Genomic DNA, 19,291 nt, shown 5'->3' on the forward strand with positions numbered 1-19,291 from the left:
TTTGTATGTTTCTAAGCTGAGCATCATGCACTGGGATGCAACTATCAGTACCGTAAAGCCTGTGGCACGTTGAACTTAGGGCCAGTCTGTGACGGGGGCTCCTCTTCCTCATGCTCCTCCTCCTCAGCCACCACCTCTTCTTCTTCCTGGAGCTGCAGAGGAGAGGAAAACAAGAAAAAGTTTGAAGCTTCGCCCACATACTGACGTTAAAGACTAATCCTGTGAGTGTAAAGTGGCATCGAGTCAAATTTGCGGAAACAAAATAAGAACTCACAGTTTCAAAGAGTTCTTCTAGCAGCTCATTTACTTCCTTCTCTGAAAAACAAGACGCAGAATTCACAGTGAGGATTCTGACACTCTCAAAGCTCCGCCTCCTCCTAACTGCACATCACTTACTGGTGATCTGCACAGCCCGGTCCGTCCTGTAGTCCTCCAGGTCGGGTTCATCCAGGTCCTCTGGGAAGTTGTACTCGGGGTCGTCGTCATCTTCGGCCTCTTCTGAAAACAAACATCAGCTGTTTGCCGTTAGACAAAACCATAACCTTCCTTTTCAACTCAAAAACATTTTTCTGAGCTTGTTTTCCATTTACGACATATCAATAAAGTTTGTCCAATCCTGGATGTTCACCATCAGCATGCTTCAGCAGCTTGACTTTTAAAGGTTAAAAAAAAAACCAAAAAAAAAAAAACAGGTTCACAATTGGTAAATGGACTGATTCTTATATAGTGCTTTTCTACTCTCCCGGAGTACTTGAAGCTCTTTATGCAACATGCCACATTCACCCAATCACACCCATTCTCGCAAGGACTTTGTCTAAACTGAGTGCTTTCTAACGACATTCACACACTACAATGGATGCATCGGAGAGCAACTTAGGGTTAGGATACTTGACATGCAGACTGGAGGAGGCAAGGATAAAACCACCAACCAATCAGTAGGTGACCTGTTCTACCTCCTGAGCTACAGCCACCCCACCACATTTAAAATTTGAAGCCTTGAGCAGCCAGCGCCATCATGACCTCTAACCTTCAAAGTCGGGGGCCATTAGGCCCTGCAGCCACTTTGCCCAATGGCGGTCCTCCTCCCGCTGGGCAGTGCTTTCATCGTACATGTCGGCCGTTATGTCAGGAGGCAGAAGCTCCGCCTCCAGCTGACCCAGAGGTACGTCTACCAGAGGATGCTTGGAGCGTGTGCGGTACGCCAAACTGCTGGAGCCATTATCAACGCCACCATCAACATCAGATTTCCTGTCCAGAGACTGAAACACACACACACAGGTGCAAGATCAAACCAGACGGGACACATCACAGGTATTTACCCCCCATCCTTTTAATAAGGTGAGAACACAAAGTCTGATATCACACAGGTCCTTCAGTAACAGGAAGTGTTTAAAAAGAGTTTGATATGCTGTTCCCTGGTGTTGCCTGGTTAGATATGTTACCTGACTGTAGGTGTAGGAGGGGCTGCAGTCCAACTCCTCATCAACAGCCTTGAGTCTCTCCAGGAAGGACGATTCAGGAGGAGGGAGGAGCTGAGGCGCGCAGGTGGAACTCATCTGGTCGTGCGGGTTTCCTTCATATCTCTAAGCAATAAGCCAGAGGTCAGAGCAGCTTGCAGGGTCAGAGGTCACTGTACCACTTTGTGGTGGTCAGACATCAGCAAACCTGCAGGGAGCTGTCCATCCTCAGGTGTGTTGGAGACTTGTTCTGGGAGCCCAGGTGCATTCTGGGAGGTGAAGCCAAGCTGTCAGCATCACTGAGGAATGTCTGTCAAGATGAAAAGGTTTGTACAGACGGAAGTCCTGAAATTTTCATTTATGCAAGTTCTGACACTCTGAGTGAGTGTGTGTGTGTTTGTATGTGGCATCATGTTTGAGCGAGAAATGAGGCCTCACAGAGTGTCAGAGTCACCTGCTGCAGGTGAGACTGCACAGGTGCTCTTCATCCTGTTTCTGGTTCTCAGAGTTTGGATTAGTGTCTCTTACTCTTAGCACAAAAAGTAACTTTGTCTCATTGTGTCTTTATTCCTCCTGGGTTTTTTGCAGGGTTTTCTACCAACATACTGATAACCTGGATCTCACATGTGTGACATCATGACTGCACAGTGAGGTCAGTTTCCTGAGGACAGCAGCAAGGCGAAAGGTTAAAGACTCACCTCCTCAGTTGTATCTTCCTCCTCTTCTTCATCAGGACAATACTCTTCATCAGATGAGTCTTCATTATCCTCAAGTTCAATGTCAATAAACTGAGGGGCCTGCGGGACAGACAGGTACGAGGGTAAAGCGTCACTGAAACTGACAACATTTCAAATCCAACTTAAAACATTTCAACACAGGCTGATGAGTTTACCTTGTTCACTGCAGACAGACCCCGGTTCACAGGCTGAAAGCAGACACACAGGTCAGGCTCACAGGTAAACTGTCAGAGAAGATTGTGGGATGCTGAACTCACCTGAAGGCTCTGTTTGAGTCTGGACCGAGTCCAGATCTTTGGCTCCTGATGAGAGACAGGCAGAAAGATATGTATTTTACATACATACAGAAAAAAGCAACAAATGCCTGACAGATACAGGTAGACACCAACAGGTGAACAAACTCACAAACATGGGGAGGTCCTGAGTGTCTCTGATTGCCGCTTTCATCATGGCAACCACACGCTCATCAGTGATCACCTCCTGAAACACACACATGTCTGAGTGTACGTGTTAGTGTGCGTTAAAGTGTGTGTGTGTGGTGGCGTGCTGCTCACGTGCAGGATGGCGCGCACGTTGCTGGATGTCAGGTTCAGCTGTTTGGACTTCCTGTCCAGGTCAATATCCAGTCGTCCCAGTTCATCATCGCTAGTCTCGACGGTGACCGCTCTCTCTCCCATCATCCGCCCACCTGAACAGGAAAGTCCGGGTGTGAACAAACGCTAGCTCTGCCTCCTTTAGCTGATCTTTACACAGCACAGAGGGAGGGTAACTCCCTGTAACCCTCCCCTGTGCAGATCAAATGCGGCCTGCACACAGACTGAACCAGCCCATCAGATCAATCAATCTTTATTTATAAAGCACTTTTCATACAAAAAGAAATGTAGCACAAAGTGCATTACATGGTTAAAAGCAGCCCACCCCACCCTCCAACTCACTCCCCACACTCTCAGTAACATAAACGATGTGAATACACACATACCCCCCCCCCACACACACACACACTTAAAGAGTAAAATTGGGCTGGGTATGCATGAGCCATTTACCATTTACCACTATGGTAAATGGCCTGCATTTATATAGCGCTTCACACTACATTCAGTCATCCACCCATTCACACACCCATTCACACACTGGTGATGGCAGCTACATTGTAGCCACAGCTGCCCTGGGGCGCACTGACAGAGGCAAGGCTGCCGGACACTGGCGCCACCGGGCCCTCTGACCACCACCAGTAGGCAAACATGGGGTTAGTATCTTGCCCAAGGATATTTGGCATGCAGTCAGGAGGCAGCCTGGGATCGAACCACCGACCTTCTGATTAGTGGCTGACCTGCTCTGCCACCTGAGCTACAGTCACCCGATATATAATAACAGGGAGCCATCTGCACCGGGAGCCGGTCACAGACCGCAGCCTCCGGGCTGGGCACACAGCAGGAAGGAGGCAAAGGAGCCCCCCAGAGACCCAGCAGCCACGGTCGATCGCCCGGTGCAGAGAGCGCCCTCCGAGGAAACACTGGAGATATGACACAATAGGACATGTACAGGGTAAAACGATAAAATAAATAAGAACGGGATACAATATAAATATAAATATAAATAGAGTAAGAAGATTAAAAAATGAATAAGAATAAAATCAATAAATATTAGGTAAATCCTAAATTAATAATAGAATAACAGGATAGAATAAATAAGCATAAAATAAATAAACGCTAAGTAAAAGCTAAATTAAAAAGGTGGGTCTTGAGCCTGTTCTTAAAAACATGTACGTTCTCTGCGGCCCTGAGCTCCTCCGGCAGGCTGTTCCACAGACGAGGACCATACCACTGAAAAGCTGCCTCTCCGTGAGTATGTGTCCTGACTTTAGGGACAATCAAAAGGCCAGTACCAGAGGACCTCAGGGTCCGCGAGGGTTCATATGGTAAAAGCAGATCTGAGAGATAAGAAGGCCCAAGACCATTAAGACATTTAAAAACCAATAAAAGAACTTTAAAATCGATCCTGAAACACACGGGGAGCCAGTGCAGCGATTCTAAAACCGGTGTAATGTGGGCCCGCCCTCTGGTCTTCGTCAGCACACGAGCTGCCGAGTTTTGCAAAAGTTGTAAAGTTGAAATATTCTTCTTAGGAAGACCAGAGAGCAGGGCATTACAGTAATCAATGCGACTGGTAATAAAAGCATGCATCAGCATCTCCGTGTCGGCCCAAGAGAGAATAGGGCGGACTCTGGCTATATTTTTTAGATGATAAAATCCAATTTTGGTTACATGTTTAACATGTGGGATAAAACCAAGCTCAGAGTCAAAAATAACACCCAGGTTTTTCACTTGTAGTGAAGGACCTAGTGAAAATGCCTCTAATTTAAACAAGAGTTTCTCTCTCTGAGCCTCAGGACCGACGATTAAAACTTCAGTTTTGTCCTGGTTAAGCTGTAAAAAGTTTTCTGCCATCCAAGATCGTATATCTAAGATACAGTTAAAAAGGGCATCCATTGGTCTGGTGTCATCAGGAGACAAGGAGATGTACAGCTGCGTGTCATCAGCGTAACTGTGGACGTTCACTCCATGCCTCCTGATGACACTGCCGAGAGGGAGCATATACAAATTAAAAAGTACATGGCCTAGAACCGACCCTTGAGGCACACCACATGTCATTCTATGGATCTTAGAGGAGCATGTATCCATGCTCACCATAAAAGTTCTGTCAGAGAGACAGGAAGTGAACCAGTTGTGTACAGCACCAGAGAGGCCCACCATGTGTTTCAATCTGTTTAAAAGAATAGCGTGGTCTACTGTATCAAAGGCTGCGCTTAGATCCAGCAGCACCAGGACTGAGAGCTTTTGGGAGTCCCAGTTACATCTAAGATCAGTTAAAACCTTTAGGAGAGCCGTCTCTGTGCTGTGGTTCACCCTAAATCCAGACTGGAATATCTCCAGGATCTGTCTATCATTGAGAAAATCAGTAATCTGAGTAAAAACAAGTTTTTCTAAGACTTTACTTAAAAATGGTAAGTTGGATACAGGTCTGTAGTTATTAAAATCATTACAATCCAAATTGCTCTTCTTCAGAAGGGGCCTCACCACCGCCGTTTTAAAGGCAGCAGGGAAGACACCCAACTGAAGAAAGCAATTCATCATGTATAAAAGCTCAGCCTCAAAAAATCCATAAAGTGTTTTAAAGAGTGAAGAAGGGATTGGATCTAAAAGACATGTGGTGGGTCTCACTGTGGAGAAAACTTTCTGAAGGTTCTCAGCATTAACCAGGACAAAGCTGTCCAGTGTCTCCTCAGGTACAATCGGGCCCTCAGATGTGTTTAAAATCATATCGTGAGAAGATAAAATATCAGATCTGATGGCGCTGACCTTTCCCCTGAAGTGGTCTGCAAACTGCTCACAGAGCGAGTCTGTGGGGGTTCTTTGGGAGCTGTTAAAATCAGGGTTAAATAAATGATCTATGGTGGAAAAGAGGACCTTGGGATTATTTTTGTTATTACTGATTATTTTGGCGAAGTATGAATTTCTTGAGTTCCTTAGTGTATTATTGTACATTTTAAGTTGCTCCCAAAATGTTTGACGGTTGATAGTGTTTTTATTTTTCCTCCATCTCCTTTCTGCTGCGCTGCAATTTCTTTTGAGTTTTTTGACTTCTTCGTTTCTCCAGGGTGATGCATGTTTTACGTTAATCTTTTTGGTGGTGAGTGGAGCAACAGAGTCAAGGCTTTTCTTCAGTTTGCTGTTGAAATGATTAAAAATCAAATCGCAGGGTACAGGTAAAATCACAGGGGGGCATTCGTCTAAAACCCTGGTAAGATTTGCAGCCACTTCAGAGGTTAGATAGCGCCTCCTCACAGTTCGCACCGAGGTCTCCCGCTGAATAAAACCGGTGATGTTAAAAAACACACAGTAGTGGTCAGAGACAGCCAAGTCAACAACAGAGGACACGCTGGTGGACAGCCCATGGGTGATGACCAGGTCCAGAGTGTGTCCTCTGTTGTGAGTCGGCTGCGTGACGTGCTGGTAAAATCCAAACAGTGAAGAATGTTTAAGAATTCTTTTGATGCAGGGTCAGAAGGATTATCTATGTGCAGGTTAAAATCACCGGTTAAAATTATCATATTATATTTTGAGTGTATGTTTGTTAAAAATTCTGAGAATTCCTTGATAAAAGCAGCGCTGTCTTCAGGTGGTCTATAAATTGTGACAGATAAAACTGGAGGGCTGCTGAAAACAATAGCATGGAATTCAAAAGTGGTAAAATGATCAACCCTGGTGAATTCATCCTTCCTTTTAAACACCATTAGATATAATGACATCACCTGAGACAGGTGTGGCATCCTCTTCTTGTGTGTCAGTGGGATGTCCTGTCTGCAGCTGCCTGTCCATCCCTCTGTTTGTCCTCAAACATTTGACCTCCAGAAGACAGACATCTTCCTCAGCGATACGCCGCATCGCCATCGTCTGAAACACAGAGAGCAATGAGACCGTTACTGATTGAGATCAACAAAATCATCAATATGGGAACTCCACCTTCAGCTGCTGATACATTCTTTAATCTGAATGAAGGTTTGAACTCTGATGTTCTTCACACCCAGCTTATGTCCTATTGATCAATCAGAGATGTTTATCATTTTATAAAATCTGAGCATAAAGGCTTAAACTTGACAGCCAGCTTATGATGAAACAGGTGATCACTGAACAGCTGGAGTCAGCTGGCAGACGAATAGTTGCTGATAAACAGAGGGTTAGGTTAGGGTCCCTCTAGCAAGATTTACCTAATAAAGTATCCAAACTAAACCATTTACAGCTAGATTTGGAAATAAAACAGTGTGTTAAAGTAAGTAAGTGAAAAGACTGAATAACCAAGCTCAAGCTCAGCATTCAGGTTACAGTTCGGTGCTTCTCCGGGAACGGTGTGACCACTGTGACCGATGAGGTCGTCGACGTTACGGCGAGCCGGGGCTCCAGCGCTGTGCTAACTCAGGGACCGCAGAGTTCCAGCATCAGCACGGGACCTACCGGGAGCTTCACGGTGTTATGGTGGATCCACACAGAGCCGATTAAAGCTCAAGCTCAAACTGCTCAGCAAACATAAACATGTTGGTGTTTGTGTGTGTGTGAGAGAGAAAGCTAATGTTAGCTTAGCTCACACACTGAGCAGGCGCAGTATGGTTTGTTTAACGCGTATTGCTCCAAGATTAATAAATAAAACGGGACCCATTGCCCAGGAGACAGAACCGATCACACGGACGGAAGGAAAGGACTCACCGTCAGGCTGAAACCGACAGCCATCTTTTACGCTCTCATCTTCCGATGTTTGCTCCGTTAGCCTGTTAGCTTAGCTTCTGTTCCGCCAACATCAATACCACTTGTCGCCCCGGAAGTGGTATTGATGACCTCAGGAACCTCATCTGCCTGCCAACTCTCCTCTCTCATTCAAAGGTTCTAATTCAAAGCATTAATTAAAGATAAAGATGTTCACTGGGCTAACTCAGAAGACGTAAAGAAGAAAAAAACTTTAGCTCTTTCAAGTAAAGAGTGGAAAGGAGTGCAGTTCTTGTAGAATGTGTGCCAGGTGTATTCAATTACAGACAAAATGTTCAAATTCACATATATGTATTGTTCACTGGCAGTAAAGATGTTACATTTTTTTCATATATTTCTAATAATCTTGCTGTCAATAACAACTGACAATAAGACAACAAATTTTTAACTTCATTAAATTGAAAATTATGTATGTCAGTGTAGTAGTGTTAAATGCTTACCAGGTTCAGATGCAAATGAGGAAACTCCACTCAGGCAAGTCTGCTGGACCAGATGGAGTGAGTCTCCTCAAGGCCTGTGCCCCCCAGCTGTGTGGAGTCTTCCATAAACTGTTCATGCTGAGTCTGAAGAGGGTCCCAGTGCTGTGGAAGACATCAAGCCTCGTCCCTGTACCAAAGATGCCACGTCCCAGTGGCCCCCAGGATAACAGGCCTGTGACACTGACCTCCCACATCATGAAGACCCTGGAAAGGCTCATCCTGGACCAGCTCTCACCCATTGTCAGACCACATCAGGATCCCATTCAATTTGCTTACCAGCCCCGTCTCACAGGACGCCATCATCTATCTGCTCAATCGTGTCTACATCCACCCGGACCAGCCGGCGAGCACTGTGAGGTTCATGTTTTTTTTACTTTTCCAGTGCTTGGTGATAAGCTAACAGCGATGCAGGTGGATGCTTCTCTGGTGTCCTGGATTGTTGATTACCTGACAGGAAGACCACAATATGTACGTCTTCCACATTGTGTGTCTGACAAGGTGATCAGCAACACAGGGGCACCACAGGGGACTGTCCTCTCCCCCTTCCTCTTCACCCTCTACACCACAGACTTCAGCCACTGCACAGGGACCTGCCATCTTCAGAAGTTTTCTGATGGCTCTGCGGTGGTTGGATGCATCAGCAGGGATGATGAGACAGAGTACCGGGCTGTGGTCGACTCCTTTGTCACGTGGTGTGAGAAGAATCATCTGCAGCTTAACGTGGCAAAGACCAAGAAATTGGTTGTGGACTTCAGGAAGACCAGGAAACACTTGACCCCTGTTTCAATCCAGGGGGTCAGTGTTGACATTGTGGAGGACTATAAATACCTTGGAGTACACATTGACAATAAACTGGACTGGGCTAAAAACACCACAGCATTTTACAGGAAGGGCCAGAGTTGTCTCTATTTTTGAGGCGACTGAGGTTCTTCAACATCTGCTGGACAATGCTAAGGATTTTCTATGAGTCTGTTGTGGCCAGTGCGATCCTCTACGCCGTGATGACGTAGGCGCATGCATGTGTGGCCTGGTCACAGCTCTTTCAGCATGGTCAGAGGAGAGGTGATCTAGCAGGCGCGCAACACACACAGCTCAGACCTCTGTGTTTCAATTTATTGCAGATGTTGCAGCGACTTACAGTAAAGAGCCCAGAGATCCAGTGCTGTCTCCTGCCTCTTATTTATATGCCAGAACACAACGCATCGACAGGCGTAACACACACACAAAAGGGTTACCTCAGCATATAGAGTTCTTCAGTAAAAAGGATATCTATTGCCCAGTCATAGTTATACACTGAAGTTTCATTTGAGCAGACTAGCTGACATGTGGGTGCCCTCTAAGGGCCAAGAAATATATTTCTTTTTACATGTTTGGCTGCTACGTGATCATGTGGAAAGGGTAAAATTCTATTCTTGTTAACAATATTAAATTTCAAGACTATTATTATACAGCGGCATGAATGTAACTAAAGAATCCTACTTTGATAAAAGTTAGAGAATGTATTTGAATAAAAGCTACGTTTTTCACTTGTTTCAGAAACAGCATTGTCTTTTGTTTGCTCAAAATGCATTGTGTGGAAATTAGCACACTAGTAAAGACTGTGACAAGGACTGCTACAGTGTAGATAATGTAGGCCAAATTAAGCAATCACTTTGCATCAAACTGAATCTCTTTTATGCTTAATCAAAGGCATTTTTATAAATGCACATTAAACATCATGGGAGACTGAGAGTAATTTAATTAGATCCAAAGATCTCTGAACAGGTATATGTACAAAATAACTACATTTCCTCATGACTTCTAAAGCCAAAGAAATGCACTTGAAATTTTTAATTGGCACGTATCCTCGCAGTGACTTTTTTGAACAGACTGAAACTTCTGCTCACTTATTTTTCAAATGTATGTATGTAGAACCTATAAGGTACATGACTGGCTTCTCCTATTGAAGCCATCATTAAAAAGGACATTATTTACAGATTCATTATGAACAATAGTAAATATGACTTTATGGTGAATGTTATTCAACATATGAAAGTGAAACCAATATTTCGAGGATTTCATAACAATTTCCATTCGTTTTTCAAACCCGTTACAATTATGAAAATGACAACAACAACAATTATATTATAAAGATAAAACTAAGAAGCTTACCATGTACATACCCAACAAAGGTTTCTCCACCAAACAATAAGTGATGTTTTGCTTGGGGATAAAATAATTATTATCCCACACTGTTGTAGTAATAATAACAATTATTATCATCATCATCATCATCATCCTTTTAAAAGGTCAATTCCATTTTCATAAAGAAAAGGAAAACCACAAATTACTTACCGTTAATTGAAAAAATGAAAACAAAATTGAAAATTAAAAGGAAGGCTTTAATCTTTTCATTTAAAAATATTTCAGGTTTCATCTCATCTTTTATTAAAAATGAAATTGCTGACTGTCATCACCTATAATTTAAATTCTTGGCACCACGAATGGTAAATAATCTTTTTTTAGGCATCTTGACAGATGACATGCTCTTTGTCTCCCACCCATTTTATTCTTTTTCTAGCAGTACGTTGGTCTTTTTTCACAACATTTTGATGTCCAACCTTTTTTAAAACAAACCTTTGTTGTTCTGAGCTTTCACATTGTGTAAAATAACTTTGTTTTTTTTTTTAATCAAATGCCTTTTGGGGGGGGGGGGGGGTTAGGTAGCTAAATTGGCTTGCCTACAGAAAAATTCATTACTTTACTTTATATTTATCAAAGCCTGAGGAAGACACACGACTTAAATACAACAGTCAGAGACAGGCTTAAGGTAAAACTCATAAAATGACCTTTTATTAGCATGTCAAAGTCCAAACACGAAAACCACAGAAACACATGTAAGTAAGCCAACACAATGACAAAGAGAATCTGAGACTATACATGCATTAGAAACACATGGGTGTATGAAGCACACCTTAAACTTACCAAGGACAAAACATAAGAGACAAGAGACTCACAAAATAAAACAGGAAGCAACATAACAGGAAACAAAGACAAAGACTTAACAACACAATACAAGAAAACATTGGATGACAGAAATCAGCTCACATGGAATCAAATACAAGGTCTTTACCTCTAACAGGAACTAGGATTCCTAAAAATCAACAACTAAAAATTTTATAATGCTCGTGGAAAAACATCATTGCACTCTATAATGGACAATCAGTTCTGACCAAATGGAGTTTGGTTAGATACTGATTGCCAATTTACTTCAGTAATTGAACTTAAGTTTAGCCACGAAACTGAAAGCTTAATGAAAATATCGAACAAAAACATCCACTAAAAGAATAAAAAAAACAAAACAAGTAAGAGCGTACTGAAAGAGAAAACAATCTCAATGGGTCCAAACTTTCAGTGCACAATATCCTATCAGGTGTATTTGGATAAAATACCAAAAGAAAAAAACAATTCTTCAGACAATTCTTTTGGGGCTCTTATTTCACCCCAATTCCAACCAAAAGTGTCACCAAAAAGCAAATGTTTCCCAGAAAGAACAGACCGATCAGCAGACCATCAATTTTTACCTAACAAAACAATGTAATTCAATTAAAAGATCATTGCAGTGTTATGGTGATTAATTGTTATTTGCTTTTATATTTCTTTCAACTTACCGATTCTGATTCCATTTCTACACTAGCACTGCCTGAAATCCAGAGCAGAAACAACAGTTAAAAAGGGCACAACCAACCACCCGAGTGTTTCCTCATCTGAATCTTATTTTTCAGTTTACTTCAGATTAGTTCTGGCTTGTTTTTAATTATTTGATTTATACCGGTAGATTAAGTTATTTGATTTCAGCTTTCATTTAATTTTAAATTTGTTTACATATTCATTTACATATGATTTAAACAGTTTAAAATCATAAAATATGTGATTTCTTTTAACAATAATAATAATAATAATGCATTAACAATTACATTAACCATTTAGCCATATACACACTCCCAGTTTCTTTTGGCCTATACTAGACTAACAAACAGTTCAATGGCCAAGTAAAGGCCTGTTCCCTTTTCATGTCATGAAATAATTAAGCTTTTTAAGTGTAGTTTTAAATATGACTGAAAAAGAGAGAGAGTAAGGGAGGGAGGCCAATATTGGACTGAAAACTAAAATAGAAAAGACTTGAGAGGAGCCAAATCTGGAATACTCCTAGAAAGAATGAATGTCCCTGAGAGGAGCATGTTTTGAGAGGGGTTACACTATAGAACAGTAAGGTTGATTAGACTTTGTCAGAAAGCTTTTCAGGAAAAGTTCTGGAAAAAAAAGAGAAAAAAGATTTTTTGTACTAGAATGATGAGATGAGGAGGAGAAAAAACCTTTAACCTTTACATGCACTTTTCTAAGTGATGATTACTTATAATGAGGAAAAACAAAGATTTACCTTTCTCCTTAGATTTCCCATTATGAACCTCCAACATGATGTAAAAGAGAGCTTCCCAGGCAAGAAAGCCACCCATGACTTTCATTAACTATCCATCACTGCTGTCAATCAAGTTCAGGCCTGTAAATATGGCTCCCACTGTGTAACACAAAGAAACAAATATTTAAGACCAACAGCACGGGTGACGGTGTGTCTGCTTTGGAAAATAAATTAGAATTTATTAAAGAGTGCAGAACAGCATGAAGTAGAACAAAGGCTTACCGGCTAAAGATTTTCTTATCACTGCATTCAAAAAAATGTGATGTGTTGAACACAGAAATATGTGTTCAATATAAATAAAAAGTCAATTTTGCCTTTTACAAAAATATAAGGTTAGTGTAATGTTAGATTTTGCATTACTACCTATGACTGAGACCTCAAAGGTAATTCCTCGACTGCTTCAGTAACAGCCTGGTTGATTTTAACAAGTTAAGTAAATTTGCGGTCAATTTAAACTCAATTCAAAATCTCCTACTTGGGATGAACACTAAATGTAAATAGCTGACTTTCTAAATAAACCTATCCATCTTTGCGAGGTCAATTTTTGCTTTCACTAAATTCCAAATGTTTAGCCATAATTAGCTTAGCTGTCCTACTCTTGTTACTGCTCTTTCCTACTGCTGTTACAATCAAATGAACATCTCTGCAAAGATAAATTAGCTGAGACCTTAGGTTGATGGTAGTTACTAGCAAACACAGAAACTTACATACACTATATAGTACAGTTCTATGATACATCACCAAATAGAACAATTTGTGGCAATGCAGACAAGCAGAGAAACAGTTTAATTAGTTTAATTTGCTCACTTGATCGGAGGTGTGTTTCCTGCAGATATACAACATCGGATCTCAATGATTTTAAATGAGTAAAAACCCTTGTGCGTTTAACCGGATTATTTATACCTTTAACCCATCCATCCATCCATTTTCATCCGCTTTATCCGAGGCCGGGTCGCGGGGGCAGCAGCCTAAGCAAAGAGGCCCAGACCTCCCTCTCCCCAGCCACCTCCTCCAGCTTATCCAGGGGAATACCAAGGCGTTCCCAGGCCAGCCGAGAGATATAATCTCTCCAGCGTGTCCTGGGTCTGCCCCGGGACCTCCTCCCGGTGGGACATGCCTCGAACACCTCACCCAGGAGGCGCCCAGGGGGCATCCTTGTCAGATGCCCGAACCACCTCAGCTGGCTCCTTTCGATGTGGAGCAGCAGCGGCTCTACTCTGAGCCCCTCCCGGATGGCCGAACTTCTCACCCTATCTCTAAGGGAGAGGCCAGCCACCCTTCGGAGGAAGCTCATTTCTGCCGCTTGTATCCGCGATCTCGTTCTTTCGGTCACTACCCACAGCTCGTGGCCATAGGTGAGGGTAGGGACGTAGATCGACCGGTAAATTGAGAGCTTCGCTTTTACACTCAGCTCCCTCTTCACCACGACGGACCGGTGCAGCGTCCGCATTACTGCAGCTGCAGCCCCAATCCGTCTGTCGATCTCCGGCTCCCTTCTCCCATCACTCGCGAACAAGACCCCGAGATACTTGAACTCCTCCACTTGGGGCAGGAACTCATCCCCGACCCGGAGTGGGCACTCCACCCTTTTCCGGCTGAGAACCATGGCCTCAGATTTGGAGGTGCTGATCCTCATTCCCGCTGCTTCACACTCGGCTGCGAACCGCTCCAGTGCGAGCTGGAGGCCCTCACCCGATGAAGCCAACAGAACCACATCATCTGCAAAAATCAGAGATGAGATTCTGAGGCCACCAAAACGAAAGCCCTCCGCCCCTTGGCTGCGCCTAGAAATCCTGTCCATAAAAATTATGAACAGAACCGGAGACAAAGGGCAGCCCTGGCGGAGCCCATCACCCACCGGGAACGAGTCCGACTTATTGCCGGCAATGCGAACCAAGCTCCTGCAACGGTTGTATAGGGATCGAATGGCCCGTAGCAATGGGCCAGACACCCCATACTCCCGCAGCACCTCCCACAGGACACCCCGAGGGACACGGTCGAATGCCTTCTCCAAGTCCACAAAACACATGTAGACTGGTTGGGCAAACTCCCATGCACCCTCAAGTATCCTCGAGAGGATAAAGAGCTGGTCCAGTGTTCCGCGACCAGGACGAAAACCGCATTGTTCCTCCTGTATCCGAGGTTCGACTAGCGGACGAACTCTCCTTTCCAGCACCCTGGCATAGACTTTCCCAGGGAGGCTGAGGAGTGTGATCCCCCTGTAGTTGGAACACACCCTCCGGTCCCCCTTCTTAAAGATGGGGACCACCACCCCGGTCTGCCAGTCCACAGGTACTGCCCCTGATCTCCACGCAACATTGCAAAGGCGTGTCAACCAGGACAGCCCTACAACGTCCAGAGCCTTCAGGAACTCGGGGCGGACCTCATCAACACCAGGGGCTCTGCCACCAAGGAGTTGTTTAACTGCCTCAGTGACCTCACCCCCGGAAATTGGCGGGTCATTCCCCTCATCCCCAGACTCTGCTTCCTCCTCGGAAGACGTGTCAGTGGGATTAAGGAGGTCCTCGAAGTATTCCTTCCACCGCCTGACAATTTTCTCAGTCGACGTCAACAGCGCTCCGCCAGCACTATACACAGTGCAGGTAGAGCACCGCTTTCCCCTCCTGAGACGCCTGACGGTTTGCCAGAATCTCTTCGAGGCAGTCCGAAAGTCTTTTTCCATGGCCTCTCCGAACTCCTCCCACACCCGAGTTTTTGCTTCAGCCACTGCCCGAGCCGCATTCCGCTTGGCCTGTCGATACCTGTCGGCTGCCTCCGGAGTCCCACAGGCTAACCAAGCCTGACAGTACTCCTTTAACATTCCAGCTTATAAGGCAAGGCAAGGCAAGGCAAGTTTATTTGTATAGCACAATTCAACAACAAGGTGATTCAAAGTGCTTTACAGAGACATTAGAAACAAGAACAAATAAAAAGCATGATTTAAAATTGATTAAAACAAGCAAATAAACTAACTAATTAACAAACAAACAAACAAAACAGTATATAAAATCAAAACAGATAAAATCAGAACAGTAGATAAAATCAGTAGTTAAATGTAAGTTTTGAAATTTAAGCTTAAAAGTGTGGATTTGGTGCTTTATTCAAATGCAGCTGAGAACAGGTGAGTCTTCAACCTGGATTTAAATAAACTGAGTGTTTCAGCTGATCTGAGGCTTTCTGGGAGTTTGTTCCAGATATAAGGAGCATAAAAGCTGAATGCAGCTTCTCCGTGTCTGGTTCTGACTCTGGGAACTGATAAAAGACCGGATCCAAATGACCTGAGGGATCTGGAAGGTTCATACTGGGTCAGGAGGTCATTGATGTATTTTGGTCCTAAACCATTCAGAGCTTTATAGACCAGCATCAGAACTTTAAAACTATAAAACGAAGAGCAGATGACTTTGCGAGCTTGCCATTCAGGTACCAAAATGCAGGTGCAGAAAAAATATGTCCCAACCTCTGGAATAATAAATCTTTCGTGCTTGAATCGATCCGGTCCAATATCCTCTTTTCAGAGCTAGCAATAGCTCTCATAATCTCACTCATGTCATGGGGTGGTGCCTCCGGTCTGTCCTCAGCATGGTCCTGTCAGGATCTGACGGAATTTTACTCGTGCTACCCTCAGTGCCCTTTTAAGCTCCGTTATTGGTGCATTTTTATCCCTCTGACGTCTGTTATTCAGGCCGAAGGATAGAACCACTTTCTCCACCGATGTGTCAATGTCCGCTTTATCCAGAAGGATCTCTGCATGGGCCCATTTGGCTCCTGGAAAGCTGTCAATTTGGACTCCCTCCACAACATAAGGAGGAATCAAGCCCACATTGGTGTCTCCAATAATCACTGATGCTTCCCTTGTGTGCAGTCTCCACTCTCTGGGCTTTGTCTTTGTACTTAAATGTGTCGTCGGGGTGCATACCTTTTGTCCAACTGAAGCTGTGTTGGTCTTACTGGGGGTGGATTCCCCCTGTATGAGGCCCATGGCCTCCATGCTATGTTGAAGCTGAATGGCGGGAGAAGATGTCCCCCCAGAAGAAGCCCCATGACGTGCTGTAGGGATTTTCCTCACCCTCTGGTCTCTCGGCGCCACGTGATTGGGCTCTGGTTCCTGTAGATGTACAGGGGGAGTGGCAGGTCTCAGATCGCCGTCTCTTACCTCCTCCGTCCCACTGGAGAGTGGCTGGTCACCTCCAATCGGGTCAGACGTCGTAGAAGCCATAACTTTGGGTGCAGTGTTAGTTGTGGGTGGAGTATGTACTTGCGGCTGATGATGTGGTTCCGTCGATCCAATAGTCGCCCGCAAGTCTGTCAGCTTAGCCACAATGAGAGCCTCAGTTTGCTCCAAAGATTCAGGCTGCAAACGGCGGCCCAGATTCCTTTTGGCCCAGGATGCCGCTATCTCAAACGGGCCTCTCCAGTCCTGTTCAGGAAACTCAAAAAGAGTCTTAACTGCCTCCTCCATGCAATCATTATAATGTTTACGGAGGATTATGATGGTTGTATGAGCCCAGTTCTTAGCATTGTCCTCAATTAGAGTCTGCACTTCACTATTGGGGATAGCTGGCTTAATCACAGTCATTAGATTATGAGCTATTTTGTTCAGAGAGGGAGGAGGAATGTCCCCCGAAACATTCTTTAAATGGTGCACTGCCTTAATGAGTTTATGGATAATGCGAACCTTTGCTGAGAAGTCAGGATCATCTGATTGTATTTTCTTCTGTGGAGGTTCGGCCCGGTCCGTTCGGGAGGAATTGACATACCGTTTATGCCGAGCTGGTTCACGTTCAGGTCGTTTTCTCTGGTGGGCAGCGTGGCGGTCCACGATCCGTGGCTCTCCGTTCCATTTTCGCTGCCGCGGGCGGAAAAAAATCTCCCTCACCTCCATATCTGCTCCTCCTGGAAAATGGACCGTAGGCTGTGTGATCGCTGCGCAGGGGGGACGGTGCCCGTCTATTAGACCTTCCACGGCCCGACCCCCGTCCCTTACGGTGGTCCACCACGATCCACGGCTCGTTCTCGTACCAGGGGGCCATACTTGGAGCCCGTATGCTAGCCTTAGCTGTACTGAATTAGCACCGGTGTGTTTAACAATAGAAGCTAACGGCTACATGTAGCGAAATGAACTCACTTCGTTTTCGTGTGATTAAAGAGCGCTTTAATGAGCTTTTACTCCAAAAATCACAAGTTACAGTAATAAGCAAGCCTTACATGTTGCAACGTTTCGGTTAAAAATATACCTTCATCAGGCTGGCTTGCTAAAAGCAGAAAATGTCCAAACAAGCGGTCCGAAGCAGGGGGTGTGCGCTCAACAGAAAGTGTATGCGGAGTTGTACCGGACAGACATCATTTCCCATAATGCTTAGAGTTTCCTGTTAGAATAGCCAATAACAAAGAGACTCATGCTTAGGGTCAAAGGTCCTTCTAAAACACTGTTCTGATTGGTCGCACACAGGCATGCTGCTTTCAGGAACCGTTGGAAAACACAATATCCATCTTCATAGTATAAAACTGTACCAATTAACAATAGTGAGGCAAAATGGCCATACAAAGTCTGTAAAACATTAACATAAAGTGTCCCAATAAATGGGTTAAAAAACATCAAATCAAAATTGGGTTACAGGTTGAAAAGAATAATGGATATATACAGTTTATACTGACTCCGAGTCATGTACATAATCAAAACACACCAATAAGCGGTCCATATTTTTATTGTACAGATCAGTTGATGCTCCTCATTGGGGACCTCTTTTCCTCTCAGTTGTTGCAATGTGAGGACATAGGGTGGCCCGAGTGGGGGCCAGGCGGCACGGGCGGGTTAGGGTAAGCTAAGGTTGGGAGATTGACCACCGAAGGCGGCCAAACTCCATGCACAGTCCAAGCCTGTTCCCACACGGGTCCCCACATCACTCACAGATTGCTCTCCAGGAGGAAGGTGTCCTCTCACATCCCAAATAAAGGGGTTTGAAAGTGGGCTTAGGAAATCCAGAGATTAGATTTAGGGCCGGAAGAAAATGGGGGTTGAAATTAGGGCCCAACGTCCAAATAGGGCTCTAGGCGGTTAGGTTTAGGGCCAGAATGAGATCCCTGCATGGGGTTAAAGGAGGTTAAGGTTAGGGAAGGCCTCAGGGCCAGGAGATTACAATGGGATGGTTATAAAAGGGGTCTATACAAGTAAAAAGTGTAGAAAACCCAGGGGTAAAAGGAAGGGAAAAGTCCTTTCAATTAGAGTTATAGTGCCCTCCAGTGGGTTGTATTGGGGTTACACTCTCAAATAATGGCACCTGAAGCCTCCCTCAAGCATAAAAATACCTCATGAACATAAAATCAGACAATCAAATTGGTTTCATGAAGATGTATGATAATTCCAATGATCCAACATGTGCTCTGCAGTCTTGTCAGTCCAGCGAAAATTGTCTGGTTCTGTGCTGAACTTATCAGCAGGTAGAGCAGGAATGTGCCCCTTTAAACCTGTAATGAAATTGTTTATGTGCAATAATGTGTCTTGTTCTGTATTGGGAAGGGCAGAGGAAAAGTTAATAACTGGAACACAAATGTCAGCTTGGGGGAATTTTACTCGTGCTACCCTCAGTGCCCTTTTAAGCTCCGTTATTGGTGCATTTTTATCCCTCTGACGGCTGTTATTCAGGCCGAAGGATAGAACCACTTTCTCCACCGATGTGTCAATGTCCGCTTTATCCAGAAGGATCTCCGCATGGGCCCATTTGGCTCCTGGAAAGCTGTCAATTTGGACTCCCTCCGCAACATAAGGAGGAATCAAGCCCACATTGGTGTCTCCAATGATCACTGATGCTTACCTTGTGTGCAGTCTCCACTCTCTGAGCTT

At 44.3% G+C, this 19,291-nt stretch overlaps 1 protein-coding gene and 1 long non-coding RNA gene across 2 annotated transcripts in view; both read right to left on the reverse strand.

The window, feature by feature from the left end:
* Positions 1-7,620, reverse strand: part of gon4lb (gon-4 like b) — a 29,094-nt gene extending 21,474 nt beyond the window's left edge. The window contains exons 1-13 of the mRNA XM_085292986.1: positions 7,456-7,620; positions 6,507-6,648; positions 2,749-2,882; positions 2,600-2,674; positions 2,452-2,496; positions 2,350-2,382; positions 2,156-2,254; positions 1,666-1,767; positions 1,443-1,583; positions 1,028-1,259; positions 397-498; positions 275-315; positions 52-152 (exon numbers count right to left, since the gene is read on the reverse strand). Of these exons, the coding sequence (XP_085149112.1) occupies positions 52-152; positions 275-315; positions 397-498; positions 1,028-1,259; positions 1,443-1,583; positions 1,666-1,767; positions 2,156-2,254; positions 2,350-2,382; positions 2,452-2,496; positions 2,600-2,674; positions 2,749-2,882; positions 6,507-6,648; positions 7,456-7,479 (1,271 nt within the window). The 5' untranslated portion in view covers positions 7,480-7,620. The remainder of the gene's footprint in view (positions 1-51; positions 153-274; positions 316-396; positions 499-1,027; positions 1,260-1,442; positions 1,584-1,665; positions 1,768-2,155; positions 2,255-2,349; positions 2,383-2,451; positions 2,497-2,599; positions 2,675-2,748; positions 2,883-6,506; positions 6,649-7,455) is intronic.
* Positions 7,621-10,807: 3,187 nt separating this feature from the next.
* LOC146565081 (uncharacterized) lies at positions 10,808-17,777 on the reverse strand. Its single transcript, XR_014894503.1, has 4 exons — positions 17,685-17,777; positions 12,412-12,549; positions 11,642-11,673; positions 10,808-11,554 (listed from the first exon to the last, which is right to left on the reverse strand). It is a non-coding gene; the product is annotated as an uncharacterized LOC146565081 (long non-coding RNA).
* Positions 17,778-19,291: the final 1,514 nt, after the last annotated feature.

The sequence above is a fragment of the Mchenga conophoros genome, linkage group LG11 (assembly GCF_057382185.1).
Source record: "Mchenga conophoros isolate Kocher_MC1m ecotype Shallow Benthic linkage group LG11, M_conophoros_male_GT1.1, whole genome shotgun sequence".
NCBI classification, from domain to species: domain Eukaryota; kingdom Metazoa; phylum Chordata; class Actinopteri; order Cichliformes; family Cichlidae; genus Mchenga; species Mchenga conophoros.